This window comes from Doryrhamphus excisus, chromosome 7 (genome assembly GCF_030265055.1).
Source record: "Doryrhamphus excisus isolate RoL2022-K1 chromosome 7, RoL_Dexc_1.0, whole genome shotgun sequence".
Taxonomy (NCBI): Eukaryota; Metazoa; Chordata; class Actinopteri; order Syngnathiformes; family Syngnathidae; genus Doryrhamphus; species Doryrhamphus excisus.
Genome location: NC_080472.1, coordinates 14,687,684 through 14,704,674, shown reverse-complemented (window position 1 = coordinate 14,704,674; position 16,991 = coordinate 14,687,684). Strand labels below are relative to the sequence as shown.

The window sequence follows — 16,991 nt, the reverse complement described above, 5'->3', positions numbered from 1 at the left end:
AGGTACTGTGTATGTCACGTGAACATGAGGCCTACCAGGCATCAGCGCTCGGGCTCTGTTCCTCATTGCGTTGCCGTCTCGCAGAGCCGTGCTGTAGTCAGCGTGCTTTGCTTGGCGTTGACTGATTAACTAAAATACACAGTCGATCGTCACATCTCAATAAAGCCAAATGCCGCCTGGATAATATGATAAATATGCCAATTCAGTCATATTTCGTGTGAGAGGACGTGTGTACCTTGAACTGTTTGTCCATGCGCGTCCTGCCTGACACTCCGGGCGTCAGGAGGTCGGACACATACGTGTGGAGGAGGTCAGAGGTGATGGAGGTGTGGCGACTCAAGATGGCCTCCACTAAGACGTCGTGGATGAACACGTACTGCTCCTAGAACCGGGAGGGAGGATTTTTGCAAAAATATACCCCCAGTCAAAATAACGATTTGATGGGAAGTAGGACACCTAGTCCAACCCAATTGCTTCATTCAATTAAAAGTGCATTGGCGTACCTCCGTCTGAACCAGGTAGTTCCTCTGTGTCCGCACATGTTTGAGGAACCCGAGGACATTCACCGTCCCCTGATCCTTGATCTGCTGCAGCATGCTGTCTATCACGATGTAAGTTCCTGTTCTTCCTACTCCAGCACTGTGATGCATATATATATATATATATATATATATATATGTGCACAAATGATCCATAATATTCCTTTCACGACTTAAACACACATGTAGTATGACAAGGCTACCTGCAGTGCACCACAACGGGTCCCATCTCCTGCGTTCGGGCACGAGATGATGTTCTGATGAAGGACAGGACAGGCAGGGTGTATTCTGGGACACCCATGTCTGGCCACTGGGTGTAGTGGTAATGGTGGACTGTGTGTTCCACTTTCCTCTGACACGTCTGTTGGGTCAGAGATGGTTGTGGTATGTTTGGGTTCATGTTCACACAGTGTGTGTTTGTGTGTGTGTGTACCTTATTTGTGGTATCTCTGACAATGAATGTCCGCACAGTGTAGTAAGCAAGGGTCTTAGTGCTCTTCAAGGTCACCTGGTACGGACCATAATCCTCCTGACCGTCCTCTGGCCAGTACTGATCACACTTAGTCTGTCATAATAAAAATAAAATAAAAGACAATGATGAAGATGAATATTGATTGCACTTCATTTAGTAGCAAATAAGTGCGTTCACCCGTCCTTTCTCCTTCAGGTTGGTGATCATGACGATGACGCCAACGTTCTGCTGCCAGATCATTCTCCAGAAGTCTTCCCTGCCGGCTCTGAGCGGTCCTTGAGCTGCGATGTAGGCCCTTGTACGCTCGTAACCCTGCAGATAAACACCAGAACAGTCAAGAAACACAGCTTTCGGTGGAAAAACCTTACTTAAGATGTACTCAATCTTACGTCAACAAAATTAGCATTTATGTAGTCTCCGCATGTCCCGTCACGGTCTAAGCTGTTGGAGAGCTTCACTCTACTGTGGTCATCTGGAGTGGAAAATGATTTGGAGGTTATGTGACCAAAAGCGACAATGAAAAATGTTGAATTAGCCATACAAGCCAGGATGTTGATGTATCGGTTCTTGGATTTGTTCTCCGGTTGACTGGAGCTGTCGGCAGTGATGCCCATGTCCACCGTGCACGCTTGCACCTCCTAAAACACACACAGGTCATATTTGTAGAAAAGGATTTCAAGTATACCAAGATGTGTATAAAATAGAATGCAAGATTTTATGTTGACATTTTTGGAAATACACACATACCCGAATTATTTTATATTATGTATGTATATATATATATTAATACAATGTAAGTGGTCTTTAATGCTTTATTGGGTACATTTCAAATAAAGGACCATGCAGACTGGTACCTGCGTGGTATGAGGATCTGCAGGGTAAGCTTACATGTTCAATTGCAAACATCCCATTCAGAATCGGTGTGCATTTTCCCACAAGTCTACCTCTTTTAACATACTAAGCAATACAATACATCCCAGCTGCGATACATACATCTCTTTACTCCATAACATTAGAGCGGTGCAGAGCATCTTACCTCGTAGGATTCTTTCACAATCTAATGGAGGGTGGAAGTGAGGATGCAGAAAGCACGACGGACGATGGCGGTGGAGTTGGTGAAAGGAGAGTTTGGGAGGGGGGGGGGGGGTTGACACACAGGCAGACAGGGAGTCAGTGCAGGTACAGGAACACAGGGTCCATATACACACAGAGAGGCTGACAACAGTACGGAGGTTTCCCCAGCTATCACTTGTCTTTGTCTTTTGCCTTTCATTGGAATTTAAATGCACACCGCATTTGAAATCGGTCCCAAAAGGGAACCAAAGGGGCGGGTACGAGAGGGAAGTATGGTTTATTTAATGTCCTTTCTGTGTGCGTTACTCCGGAGGTTCATGCTCGGAAACAAGAGGTGACTGAAGCCATGCAAATGTACCCGGTTTCAACACTATAGAAACCATGTGGGAAACCACTAATTAACTGCTTGCATACAGTAATATTTTGCTAAAAGCGCTTCCTAAACAGTGTGATGTTAGTGTATATGGAAGTGCAATATTAAAAAGCTATGTCAACTGGGGCAAAAGAAATACAGGGGTGTCCAAAGAGTGGACCCAAACAACGATATTAATATTCCACTAATTAGCTTTGTTACTTAGAATACAAAGCTGATACATTTGTTCAGATAGCTTAGCACAGGGGTGCTCACACTTTTTCAGCATGCGAGCTACTTTTAAAATGACCGAGTCAAGATGATCTACCCACTACAAAAATGCAAAACATCTATTTATTTTCAAATGTATTGAGGATTATTTGTACGTACAATGTATGTTGATGTACCTTACATAACCAAATAAGCCAATATTGCAAAACACACATAATTAACAATTAACATTTTTTGTAATTACCTCATTACCACATTACTCCACATTTCCCTTCTTTGGTACTGCGATGGTAGAATGGCATATGAGGCAAACGCACTTCGAAAAAGACATTGTGGAAAAAAAAAGTCCACCTCCCATTCCGTATGGAAGTGATATGTTTTTGCCTTTTTACTTGGTCCAGCTACTTCACTCATTTTAGTGACCATAAACTTTAGCGAGGGCTTGAAATCTGACGCAATTCGCCGACTAGCTTAGCACTTTGCATCGCTGTTTACGCATGAGCGGTGACCTAAAGGTCAAAATTCAGTTGTCATCTGACTGGTTGTCCTGTATGTCAATCAAGTAACGGGGATGGATGATAGGCTGACATCGTAAGTTCTGCTGCACTTAGAGACGTCGTTTGATTTGATTGGTCACCCGAAGGGCAACATTCAGTTGTCATCTGAATGGCTGCCCTGTATATCAATCAAGTGACGGCATTGATGCTAGGATGATATTTTTTTAATGTCACGCCGCGATCGACCAGCGATCGACCAGTACCACCTCCGCGATTGACCGGTAGATCGCGATCGACTTAATGAGCACCCCTGGCTTAGCATATATTAACCAAATCAAAATGTATTCAAGTGACCCCTGTATTTTTCGGTGGAAAAAGTTTGGACACCCCTGCTGTAATATCAACCAAAAAACACACTGTTTTCCAACTTGACTACTTTAAGGAACACATACCTCAAACTCCTTGGAGAAGGTGTTGGTGCTGTGGAGCTCCATGACATTCTTCACAAACTGCTTCACCGTCAGTGGCTCGTGTCCATCTGGCACACAGTAGAAGTCAATTGACACTTAAAATGTTAATAAATGTATGTTCTGACTAAGATGCCGTAACGTTTAGGTGCGCTATGTACCTGTGGCAAGCAGCAGCGGTGTGGATGGAGCGGATATGACTTTCGGTGTTGCGCTGTCATCTGGGTAGAAGTTAGCAGTCTGGAAACAGTTTCTATGCCAAATGCAAGTAAAAAAAAGTTTATAGTCGATGTGATGTCAACTTTGTGTGTTTGTGTGTACCTCCAGTAGACAAGTATTCCAATCAGCAGCAGTAAACACAGAATAGTGAGAGTGGACACAACAGCCAGAGGAATGATGGTCCTCTTCTCCCTCTCCACACCTCCGACTAACCCGACGTGAGATTCGTGACTGCTGTTCCTTCCCTCTGACAGAAAAAAAAGAGATGGTGTTATACACCGTCTTAAAAGTGAGGAGAAGAAGAACATTTGTAGATAGAAATGAGCTCAAAGGATTGGGACTGAACTGACATGTTGGGGAAACGGCAATTTAGTCTGATTAAGTCAATGCTTCTTTCACTGTGGTAGTTAAAAAACAACCACCAGGGGGTGCCATTGAGCCACAGAAACGCCATAAGGAGAAATGAAATTAGGTTAACTTAAATTTACTTAAGTGGCCCTTTTGGTATTATCATTGATAAAATACTACAATACGGGGGGGCGGGGTGGTGTTATAAACAATGTTTATACAACACACTCACATACATTGTTACTGTACGAAAAAGAGAACTAGTTTAGAATACATATATATGTACATACATTCATCCCTTCACTGAGGAAATACATCACTTTTATTCTTTTATTCTTTTAAAAATGCTTTCGAAATTGGAGAAATGTTGAATAACATTGGCTGTATCTTTGGTCGGAAAGGTGGACTGCCATCATTAAGCATAAAAATGATATCCTTGAACATGTGACAGGATCTGCTCCTATGAACTAGAGAGTGATAACTAAGCATTATTGAAACTTCCTCCTCCAAATAAGCCTTTGCCTCGTATGAACGGAACTCACACATAAACTGAGGACCTCCTCTAATAGCAGCTTATCAACCCCACTGGATTCACACAACTAAACCCATAATGTAGTCAGCCGAAGACAAATAAAGTCATGATGAGAGAGGTGGTCCTCAGTGATCCTTAGGGCTTACCATTAAACATTGGCTGGGTGGTATGCATGAGCACTCTAAGGAGGGATGAGGAGGTGAATGACTTGTAGACAGTATCGGCGAGGGTGTTGCTTGCAGTCGCCGTCCTCGATGTGACCCAGAACGAGGTCGAGGCTGAGGCGGTGCTCGTTTCTGGTGGCGTGTTTACAGAGGACTCGTTTGTCCCTTTGGCCACCACACCTCCTGTAAGAATAAAATAATATTCCCGTTCATTTGTAAATGACAGGAATGTATTCATTGAACAATTATTGTAGTGTCAAAACTTGATTTGTTTATTATTTTTTCATTATTTTCTTCTCATATTTTTCCTTTTCTTATACACTATGAATCTGATGTTACACATTTGAATACATATAAATATAAATACTTGTCACTATCAAGTGAAGATGGTGATAAAAGGGACAAATCAGATCACCAAATCCAACCTGGCAGAGCGGCAGTGGATCTTTCCGAAGAGGAGGTGGTGATTTGGGGTGAAGAGCCGTTGGCTAAGTCTTCATAGAAGACATCTGTGACTTGGATGTCCTCCCCAGTGGAGGAGTAGAGGTCCGACTGTGAAGAAGGGAGGCCACTTTCACTTTCAATTGAATCTGTTGGACTGAGCTCTCGTGACTGCAATCCCAAACATGAGCAGCTTGATTTAATACACGCAGAAAATGCAACATATTCAATTATTTTTCACTACCTGATGTGTCAGAGACGCCTCCTCCGTGATTTGACGGCGGACCGTAGGCAGAGTGTTGGGCTGGGAGACAGGAAACAGGAAGCCCGGCTGCTCGGTGATACCAGTCACCCAGATTGCACTGTTCCCATCCAAACCGCCATGAGTAAATATCCTTTGTGTTCGAGTCCTCCGCTCCTCATCGATCTGGTTTTTGTTCATATCACCACCTTTGGGCTTGCTCGGTTTCTTTTTTACATTGGGGTTGAGTCGTGTTTTCTGTATGGACGTCTCAGGAGGAGGCTTTGGGGTGGACAATCTGGGCACAATCTGGGTCGTTTGGGGCCGAGGGTAGTGTGTGGGTTGATTCTGGTAAACTCTGGTCTGCTCTGCTGGGATCTCCTCCACTGGACTGTGATCTGGGGTTAAATCCAGAGGATTGGGATTCTCTGGCTTCTGCCATCTGACATTAGGTGACACCTTGTGTGGGTGGGATATCGATTATTATATAAGAATCATAATATTTAAATGTGTGTGGGAAAAGAGTCCTACCTCTTTGCTGCCTTTAGAAACATCAGGAAACGAATCACTGTCTAGAAAACACATAGAAAAATACTCTGGTCTTTAGTGAATTGAAATGATCTCCTTTTGTGTGTGTGTATGCGTGTACCAGGGTCCTCTAACGGCATGTCCACTATAATCTGGTCACTCCATCTTCCTCTTAGGCCATTGGTGCAAACGGCCACCACCTGAACCACATAGCTGCTGTTGGCCAGCAAACTGGGGATGATGGCTCCCTGTAAATCCACACATACAGTATATTTAAATTATGTGAAGTGCATGAGAAAGTGCTTTCATTGAACACATGGTTATTTATGAACAAAATATTGCATAACACAGCAGCAACAGTTGTAAGCAAACTACCCTGCCGGGATTAATGCTGGTAATGAGTTCACTGTGAACATTACAGTGTAAGTGTAACTTTCAAATCAACTAATAACCCTGCTGAATGCTGACCACTCATTTAATGATCCTGGGACTTATTTGATTTTGAAGCTCATGCACCAGGAGACTATAGGAGACTTGGCAGTTGACTGAATGGAGGCGTTATTTGAAGAATTTACGGTGTACTGGGATGTTTCATACCACGTCCTGATCCCCGTCGGTCCTGTACTCCTGCTTCTTCTGGTTTCGGCCCTGCAGCCTCTCATAGGTGACGGTGTACCAGTCGATGGTGGTGTCGTAAACAAAGCGAGGGCGCTCCCATGTCACTACGATGGTCGTCTCGTTCTGAGCGTCAGCTTGGACATTTTCTGGCGGTGAACTGCAGGCTGGAATAAATATTAATTAACTAACTAACTAACTAACTAAATTTTACATTTTGCTTGGAAGATGCAAAAAAAATTCATTCATTTTCTACTGCTTATCCTTACGAGGGTTGCGGGGGTGATGGAGCCTATCCCCGCTGTCTTTGGGCGAGAAACCAGGTACACCCTAGACTGGTCGCCAGCCAATCACAGGGCACATATAGACAAACAACCATTCACACTCACATTCATACCTATGGACAATTTGGAGTCGCCAATTAACCTAGCATGTTTTTGGAAAGTGGGAGGAAACCGGAGTACCCGGAGAAAACCATGCATGCACGGGGAGAACATGCAAACTCCACACAGAGATGACCGAGAGTGGAATTGAACTCGGGTCTGCTAGCTGTGCGGCCTGCGTGCTAACCACTCGTCTGCCGTACAGCCGGAAATGTCAAGATGCAAAAAAACATATAAAAACATATAAGTATATATATAAATGTGATACAAGCTAAAAGGCCCGTTTTTCAAAATAATGAATACTTTATTTCAATTTCTAAAAGAGCAGCAGAATAAATTGAGGGGCTAAAAAGTCAAGCTCCCTGGCAACATACTCTGTATTTGAATTCCTGCAGATAGATGGTGAAATGATATCGATTGATGACTGTGACTGAGGTTGACCTTGGAGAACTCCATTATTCAAAAAGGTTTAGTGTACTGACAATGAACGTTATCACTGGTTGGCGTGTATGAAGACGTACTTGGCGTGGGTACGTCCTCCACTCCAGTGTACGAGGCAAACACCTGTCCCATGAACTGCTGCTGCTCCCTGAAGTTGTTCTGCAGGTAATCCGTCAGCATCACGTATCCCGCCTGCTCCATGGTCATCACCTCACAGAACACCTCCAACTGCATTGGGATCAGGGTGATCATCAAAAAAACAAATATGTGGCGCTTTGGTTTTGATACTGGTGCCAAAATAAACGGTGTAAGAGGCTCGTGTTAGTGCCAGGCGAATAGAGAGCACTGCTCTATTTTTAGTTGGCTCCTATGTGCCCATGTCATGCCTTGTCACTCTCATTTTCATCATGCAGACACGTATGCTTGTACAATATATACACCACCACTGCAATGGCTGCAGTCTTTCTACAGTGTAACGGTAATGGATTTGTTACAAGGATATATTATATATGATATGTTTACAGGTACACAATTCTAAATGTATGAAAAAAAGTAGGAAGACGAAGATGGTATTGAATCTGACCCTTTCTCTGTGTCACAGCTGTTAATTATCACTTCTTCACTTAATGTGCTCAATTTGTACCAGTTACACATTTTTTGTAGTAAAAGAAAAAGTATAAAGATGTATAATAAAAAAAAAGATAATCCAGTTTGTAGTATTTTCAATAACAGAAATAAATAACAGAAACCTGGTTCAGTTTTAAATAAATACAGGGTGTGTAATAAATAATGCCTTAATTAATACAAAAATGGTATAATTAATATACTTGGCATAAACTTTTACAAATTATTTTGTCATTTGTATTATTTATTGTATTTTTTTTTTTTTAATAATTCCGATACATTCACACTCACAATGCAAAATGAAATTATATATTTAATGTTGTGGCTGGTAAGTGCAACATGGAAAAAAAACTACTGACCTGTGTTTCCGATATGGCCACGGCCTGTTTGAAGACCACCCATTCTACCGTCTCCGTGCAGGGAGGAGAAGTCAGCGAGCCATTGTAGATGTAGTATTTATCTGTGTTATTTGGCAGCAAAGACTTCAAGGTGAAGGCCTCCATTGAGCCGCTCTTGCCTGCACCCACAAAAGTAAGAATTGGAACCGCACTTGTCATTTTTCAACCTGTGAGAGCCTATTAAAGAAGAATTTTTTGTGAGGGATGAAAAAGAGAGAGAATACATTTTTGGAGGGGGGCGACTCACCAAACCGACTAACAGTGTTGACAGCATCGACGACAGGGCCGAGGTTGTCATTGTCATCCAAGCTGATCTGCAGACGGGAACAAGAGTGTCTATTAATTTACTTATTTCATTTAGTAGCCGTGGCAGACATCAACATGCCGTTTTTACCTCAAACAGCACAGCTAATGCAGCGACCCTCCCTCCCTCCCGGATGGCTTCATCAAAACTTTGGAAGTCATCTGCATCATAACTGTAGATTTGCATCTGAAATAAGAAAGTTGAGTTCAGCATATATAAAAAATGATTTTTTTCATTTTTTATTTTTTGTACCTCAAGTGGGTATTTCATCCCATTCAAGCTGTGCTCAGACCCTTCCAAAGTAGTATTGCAGCGCCCCCAGTGGAAGGTGATGGTATCAACACGGAACCTGGAGCTCAGCCCTCCTCCACTGACAAAGAAGTTTCCGTCCACAGTGATGGCCACTAAAACACATGTATGTACTTTTAAGTGTACTCGCCTGTACAATCTAATGATATCCAGGTATTTATATAACAATATGGTATTACTGCACTGCATCATACAATTTTGTACTGAACCTGATTATATTACAACTGCCAAGTCCAGGATTGATTATGACAGGATATGAAATAGAGTGAAGTGAGACTATACAGCTCATGTATTATTCCTCATTATATCATGCCAGCTCTGCATTACTACCTGCCCTGATATCCAATTTCCCACCTGACTCAAAAGAGAGGGAAAAAAGATTCATTTGAGTCCTTTTAAACATATAGATAAGATACACGTCCTTGACAGTATTCATCTGGCTATCAGGCAAGACATCACCCGTTACACGTTCCCCTCGCCATCTCTTTTTTCATGAGCACAAATTCTCTTTTTCTCTTTTCTTTTGGCTCTTGACATTGATCGTCTGTTACTTTGCCACATGATTGCTCTGTAGTGTTGTGCCTCTGGCTGCCTCTCCTTCAATGGCTTCCACTGTCTCTGTTCCTTTAAATCCTCACGGCTCCTTTCCTTCGTTAACTTCCGTGGCGAAGGTTTTCTCTTTGTTGCATCTGGAAAGTTAAGCTTCTTACCTCATCCAAGGATTAAGTTGTTGTGTTTTATTGCAGCAGAATGATATCAGATTCATTGCTATTGATTTTAAATGCATGAAATTGTCATTACTTCTTATTTACAGTATTTAAATAAACGCGCTATGCCTCCTCCAGCCTAAAACCGGCTACATAATTTGGCAAACGTCAAATAATTACCACATTAACCTGAATATTCAGTCATTCATTTTCTACCGCTTATCCTCACAAGGGGTGCTGGAGCCTATCCCAGCTGTCTTCGGGCGAGAGGCGGGGTACACCCTGGACTGGTTGCCAGCCAATCACAGGGCACATATAGACAAACAACCATTCACTCTCACATTCATACCTATGGACAATTTGGAGTGGCCAATTAACCTAGCATGTTTTTGGAATGTGGGAGGAAACCGGAGTACCCGGAGAAAACCCGGAGAGAACATGTAAACTCCACACAGAGATGGCCGGGGGTGGAATCGAACTAGCTGTGAGGTCTGCACGCTAACCACTCGTCTGCCGTGCAGCCCTATAATCTGAATATAAAACTGCATTTTTCCACATCCCAGGGAGCTGAAACAGAGAGACACGCTCCAAGAACAAGTCTCATATTTCGATAGTTATGGTAATGGGTTTGAGATAATTAAACCACTGTTATATATTATTCATTAATTATGATTTTACTGCACCGAAAACATGATTTACAAAGGTGGCTTATATGCAGGTCAATTCGGGCAAGAGTGTTAACAAACCTGTTTTCCCGTTGTTGTGGATGGTGGTGGACTCTGCTGTAAATCTGTCCCAGCCCTCTAGTTGTAGTTTCTGGTACTGCAGCCGCACCTGAGTGAAGGTCTCGTCGATGTCCACGGGAGACTGCTTGGCGCTGTTACAGGATGGGTACTTCTTACCCCAGTTACGCTGGTTCAGGACACCTGCAAACATATTTTTAAAAGCATCAGTCATGATGTAATCATAAATCCTAAATAATCCAGCACACAAATATAAAGGGTCAGTGTTGAGGGTGGCTGACTTGGCCTCGAGTCGCATTGTATCCATGCTTAAGATGTGCGTGGGCACAAATATTGTTTATTCATGATACCAGGCTTTTTATTCTCTGTAGACATGCATTGATGTTCGGCAAGTATGGATAAATAAACGTATTTATTTTGAAGTGCACAGTATGACTTCTCTTTGTTGCTGGAGCTGTGTGTGTGCTTTATCCATGAATAATGCAGAAGAACGAACAGCATGAGAACAAGCAAATTTGCAGCCAAACACGTATGAATACAACCAAGACATTTACTTGCAACAAATCACTTTACTAATTATCTGGCTTGTAAAATGTGGAATTGAATTGAGTATGTGGGTGCATTTGTGTGCAAATGTATTCATGGCTACATATCAAACACTCTAAATAAAACACCAAGCCATCTGCCATTCACAACTGAAGAGAAAATAAACAAAGAGTTTAACCTTTCAGTGCATAAATATATTTCCGTTTTGTAGCAAATTGGAGAAACGCATCTTAATATTCCAAAGGAATTTTTGGACAACGCAACCCACATTGAAAATTCACATAGCACCACTGTACTGTCAGTCAGCGCTAATAGAAACGGTGGTGTGGGAGGTAAAGTAACATCTTGGAAAACTTGCATCAGAACAGCATGGGTTATGCAGGGCTTAGGACTGTCTGCAAACTAAATGACTGCTCTACGTATGTTAACCATGTTGTTTAATGTGTGTCTACATGTGTGGTGTATGTTATCATGAAGTCAGTGTGCAGTCTCAATTAGAATGACCAAAATGTATCTTTTCAAAGTGACTGAATAAGCCCCTTGCATTAAATAGCCCTGACTTTTATAAGAAATGTTCGCAGGGATACTGGTGTGGTATAGGACTGGGAAGTAGTTCAAACCGTTCCTGCCAGCTGTTGCTCAACAGGAATGTAAAATCAATAGGAATGTTGATTTGACAAAGCCATAATAGGTCAATATGCACCCATATTGGTCTGTATGGCATGTTTCAATGCTGTCTATCTAGAAATTGAAAAAGTATCATTTTATTGCGGCTGCACGGCGGGTGAGTGGTGAGCATGCATGCCTCACAGCTACGAGACCCAAGTATAATTCCACCCTCAGCCATCTCTGTGTGGAGTTTGCATGTTCTCCCCATGCATGTATGGGTTTTCTCCGGGTACTCCGGCTTCCTCCCACATTCCAAAAACATGCTAGGTTAATTGGCGACTCCAAATTGTCCATAGGTATGAATGTGAGTGTGAATGATTGTTTGTCTATATGTGCCCTGTGATTGGCTGGCCACCAGTCCAGGGTGTACCCCGCCTCTTGCCCGAAGACAGCTGGGATAGGCCCCAGCACCCCTGCGACCCTTATGAGGATAAGCGGTAGAAAATGAATGAATGAATGCATAATTTTATTGCCAGATTGTTTCCAAAATATTATATACTTACATTTTGCCTATGGTAATTGTGAAATAAAATGAGTTTATGATGAGGAAATAGAAGGTGTGCACACCCAAATATATCCAGAAGTGTTTTCATGCCTAATAGTAGAATGCACCGTCTCTCTCTCTCCTCCTGCCCACGCTTTAACCAATTAGGCTCCCTTGGACGATGCACACGAACACTGCAAAGTGCTAATTTCACCCTCTGTGAATAGGTTCTGCCCTGCAGAGCGAGGGAACCATTCGAAAATACATGCAAGATTATCTAGTTGAATAATGTAGGTCTCAACTTTTTTTGTGTGGGGGGGGGATGGGGTGGTCTGTCTGCTCCTGTTTGCCTCACTGTTGGCAAAAATAGCCCAATACTTATCAAATATTAAAAACCAGTAAGTCGCTGCTTGTGCAGTTCAACCCACGGTGGAAGTTCTCTGAATGTGAATTATCGCAAGCAGTTTAACCTCTTTTTCATGCTTGCGGGATTCACATTTGAATTCGTCATGGCCACATTTAAATAACTTGGCATCAGGGTATTCAGTTTTGAGGGTGCACAACCTTTTGTCAGAGTAAAATGAGACTTTTAGGCCTCAAAACTTAAAGAATCATATGAATTATCATGTTAATTGATGTTCTGTCATTTTTCTTTCATTGTTAATTTCACATTCATGTAACACAGGTGAAACAGAAGCTAATACTCGGGAAAGGGCAAATTCCACTGTAATATTTTTAGATGCAAGCCTTCAAGCAATTGCATTCTATTGGTTGAACCATCGGTCACATGACCTCACCTTGCTCCTATTAACCAAACTGCCATTATTTTAGGTTGAGTGTACATGTGCTGTCAAGATATTGTTGTGCTGTGTGCTTGTCTACACAAAGGCATTTTTATTCATGACAATGAATAAAAGGGCAGACATACATATAGTACAGTAGGCACACCGTGATTAACATGAAAAAGTGAGCCTAGCTCTAAGCACCACACGCCCACTCATCCACAATGTGACTGTCACATCAGCCAGATGAGATGATTGCTCATAAAACATGCAGGAGGAATCTATAGGGGGTGTTTCTCCTCATTTGATATGTCGGCTTCTTGTCTAGACGTGAAGATATGTCAAAATCCCAAGAGGACAAAAAGAATAACTGGGATAAGATTGTACATACTGTCGCCATAAATATTAAATGAGAGATTGATTTAGAAGTGATTCACTGCTTATTTGACCTTAGACTCGAAGAGAAAAATACAATTACTTTTCTCTTGTTAGTTTTTCTCCATTGGTTTCCATTTCTTGAAACTAAAATTACGTTCTCAAAACTCTAAGATTATTTGGCCAAAGAGTCTTACACTTCAGCAACACTATAGCTCACTTGCAAAAGCATGTATCTGTCTCTCGTGAGACAGTGAGGAAACAGTAGCTCTTCCATTGGCAGGAGCCAATCACGAGTTATCAGTGCATTCATAAAACGCTTGTTAACCCATTGAAGCTACAGACCATTTTATATAACAGTCGGACTGACAATGTCATATTTTAAAAAAAAACACTAAAGTCATCACACAGCAACTTAACACTCAAAACCATACCTGAGAAATATACACACATTCACCAATATGAGTTTAAAATGAAAAAAAAAAACTATCTTCCCATAATGTATTGTGTCTGAGCAACACATTCACTGGGGCGCTGCAATGACATCAGCCCCTCTCTGGCTCCTTAGTTCTTTTAGTAAAATAAACTCGGATGGTTCGGCACATCACCAAAGTAACCTCCATACATTGGAGTAATACGAAAATGTGTGTTTAGCATAACATAGTGTTATATAAACACACAAACAAAAATCTAGGAAAATTATATGCAGCCTAAAGTGCTGTCATAAAGCTTAAGTTTCACGACTGACACTTCTTCTCTCGTCACTGTCCTCACCCTCTCTCTCCTGGCCACCATACCCCCCCGGGCATCCTCTCACTGGTCACTGGTCACTGTCTGGTCACAGATTCTCATCTCATCTCATCACAGCGCAAGTTCTAGTTTCATCTGACTGTCAAATAATCAATTCATGCTAACAGCTATGTAGACAATAATGACTGTGTGATGAGTCATTTTCAGAGGATGGTCAATCTATACTGCTATACAAGCTGTACACTGACTACTCTAAAGCATGTGCAGTATGTTTAATTCCTACAGTACTGACGTGATTTTGCAGGTGACAAATGCTTAAGCCTTGGTGGATGTTTGCAGTCTTGTTCTATTTCAACTTGTACAAAAGAAGGATCAAACCTTCCAGCGTGCATCAGCAGGTGAAAGACAAAAAAAAAGCATAGGAATAACACAAGGAACTCTGCGTGTACGACTTTGAGAACAGCCGCATGCAGATACACACCTCGCCATCATTACCTCATGTCTGCAACAAGGCTTTGGGAGCACCCTCACAAGAATACATAACAACTGGAGCAGAAGAAAGGCCGGCCCGAAGTATTTGGTGACTGGGAGAGCAGCACAGAGTTGTGAACATGTGCGTGCAGACAAACAGACAGGAACAGAGACACAAAGAGAACACGCTATCGAAAACAGCTAGCGGGCTAAACTCAAAATTCAAGGTGGAGTCTAAAATGAAGACAAGACAGGGAAGCCCTTAACTGCAACAGAAGGAGGTGCTGGCATAATGCATAGCTAAAAAAGAGCCAACCCAGGAAAGAAACTTTACAGCTCAATAACAAGCAGGCATACACAGCATTTGGCCTGTCTGTGAACAACCTAAAATAATTATTTAGCATTTAACACAACTGGGGGGGTTGCACTGTGGCCAATCAAATGGAAAGAGCATCATGGCGTGTGAACGGCTTTCAAACAGTTCTGGCAGCTTGCATTTAGTAACAAATTAACAGTCCAAAGTGGAGCACTGCAGTCTCCAGCTGCGAACGCTGGTCTGAGGTCAGTACATCACATTGCATCAGTACTCCCACACCAATGTACTGTAGTGGGGCGAAAAACTGTTTTCACTACGTTAAACAGATCTGACCCAAATTGGATTGCTGCTTGTTTTGCCTGTGCTGCATCCCTGCCCTTAGTTTCATCAAAATCATTTAGCTAGTTTGTGTGTAGGGTCTTCAAAAAGGTAAACAGGCAAACCAATATACAGTGAAGAAAATAAGTATTTGAACACCCTGCTATTTTGCTATTTCTCCCACTTAGAAATCATGGAGGGATCTGAAATTTTCATCGTAGGTGCATGTCCACTGTGAGAGAGATAAACTAAAAAGAAAAATCCAGAAATCACAATGCATGATTTTTTAACAATTTATTTGTGTGATACAGCTGCAAATAAGTATTTGAACACCTGAGAAAATGAATGTTAATATTTGGTACAGTAGCCTTTGTTTGCTATTACAGAGGTCAAACGTTTCCTGTAGTTTTTCACCAGGTTTGCACACACTGCAGGAGGGATCTTGGCCCACTCCTCCACACAGATCTTCTCTAGATCAGTCAGGTTTCTGGACTGTCGCTGAGAAACACGGAGTTTGAGCTCCCTCCAAAGATTTTCGATTGGGTTCAGGTCTGGAGACTGGCTGGGCCATGCTAGAACCTTGATATGCTTCTTACGGAGCCACTCCTTGGTTTTCCTGGCTGTGTGCTTCGGGTCGTTGTCGTGTTGGAAGACCCAGCCACGACCCATCTTCAATGCTCTGACAGAGGGAAGGAGGTTGTTCCCCAAAATCTCACAATACACGGCCCCAGTCATCCTCTCTTTAATGCAGTGCACTCGTCCTGTCCCATGTGCAGAAAAACACCCCCAAAGCATGATGCTACCACCCCCATGCTTCACAGTAGGGATGGTGTTCTTCGGATTGTACTCTTCATTCTTCTTCCTCCAAACACACTTATTGGAATTATGACCAAAAAGTTCTATTTTGGTCTCATCTGACCATAAAACTTTCTCCCATGACTCCTCTGTATCATCCAAATGGTCATATGCAAACTTAAGACGGGCCTTGACATGTGCTGGTTTAAGCAGGGGAACCTTTCGTGCCATGCATGATTTCACATCATGACGTCTTAGTGTATTACCTACAGTAACCTTGGAAACGGTGGTCCCAGCTCTTTTCAGGTCATTGACCAAGTCCTGTCGTGTAGTTCTGGGCTGATTCCTCACCTTTCTTAGAATCATTGAGACCCCACGAGGTGATATCTTGCATGGGGCTCCACTCCGATTGAGATTGACCGTCATGTTTAGCTTCTTCCATTTTCTAATGATAGCTCCAACAGTGGACCTTTTTTCACCAAGCTGCTTGGTAATTGCTCCGTAGCCCTTTCCAGCCTTGTGGAGGTGTACAATTTTGTCTCTGGTGTCTTTGGACAGCTCTTTGGTCTTCGCCATGTTACAAGTTAAAGTCTTACTGATTGTATGGGGTGGACAGGTGTCTTTATGCAGCTAACGACCTCAAACAGGTGCATCTGATTCAGGATGATACATGGAGTGCAGGTGGACTTCTAATGGGCAGACTAACAGGTCTTTCAGGGTCAGAATTCTAGATGATACACAGGTGTTCAAATACTTATTTGCAGCTGTATCACACAAATAAATTGTTAAAAAATCATGCATTGTGATTTCTGGATTTTTCTTTTTAGTTTATCTCTCTCACAGTGGACATGCACCT

At 42.3% G+C, this 16,991-nt stretch overlaps 1 protein-coding gene across 4 annotated transcripts in view; it reads right to left on the bottom strand.

Moving 5' to 3' along the window:
* ptprz1b (protein tyrosine phosphatase receptor type Z1b) overlaps positions 1–16,991 on the bottom strand; it is a 39,810-nt gene that overhangs the window by 2,858 nt on the left and 19,961 nt on the right. For 2 of the 4 annotated variants that reach the window (XM_058078703.1, XM_058078701.1), the window contains exons 3-26: positions 10,633–10,812; positions 9,123–9,274; positions 8,961–9,056; positions 8,814–8,880; positions 8,528–8,685; positions 7,625–7,772; positions 6,703–6,887; positions 6,227–6,353; positions 6,109–6,149; positions 5,581–6,036; positions 5,321–5,507; positions 4,878–5,078; positions 3,954–4,098; positions 3,794–3,885; positions 3,618–3,703; positions 2,048–2,068; positions 1,553–1,649; positions 1,401–1,483; positions 1,189–1,323; positions 973–1,104; positions 743–900; positions 504–639; positions 236–382; positions 36–129 (exon numbers count right to left, since the gene is read on the bottom strand). In XM_058078703.1, coding sequence (XP_057934686.1) covers positions 36–129; positions 236–382; positions 504–639; positions 743–900; positions 973–1,104; positions 1,189–1,323; positions 1,401–1,483; positions 1,553–1,649; positions 2,048–2,068; positions 3,618–3,703; positions 3,794–3,885; positions 3,954–4,098; positions 4,878–5,078; positions 5,321–5,507; positions 5,581–6,036; positions 6,109–6,149; positions 6,227–6,353; positions 6,703–6,887; positions 7,625–7,772; positions 8,528–8,685; positions 8,814–8,880; positions 8,961–9,056; positions 9,123–9,274; positions 10,633–10,812 — 3,324 coding nt within the window. The remainder of the gene's footprint in view (positions 1–35; positions 130–235; positions 383–503; positions 640–742; positions 901–972; positions 1,105–1,188; positions 1,324–1,400; positions 1,484–1,552; positions 1,650–2,047; positions 2,069–3,617; positions 3,704–3,793; positions 3,886–3,953; positions 4,099–4,877; positions 5,079–5,320; positions 5,508–5,580; positions 6,037–6,108; positions 6,150–6,226; positions 6,354–6,702; positions 6,888–7,624; positions 7,773–8,527; positions 8,686–8,813; positions 8,881–8,960; positions 9,057–9,122; positions 9,275–10,632; positions 10,813–16,991) is intronic. The other 2 variants (XM_058078705.1, XM_058078704.1) reach the window with 2 other exon arrangements.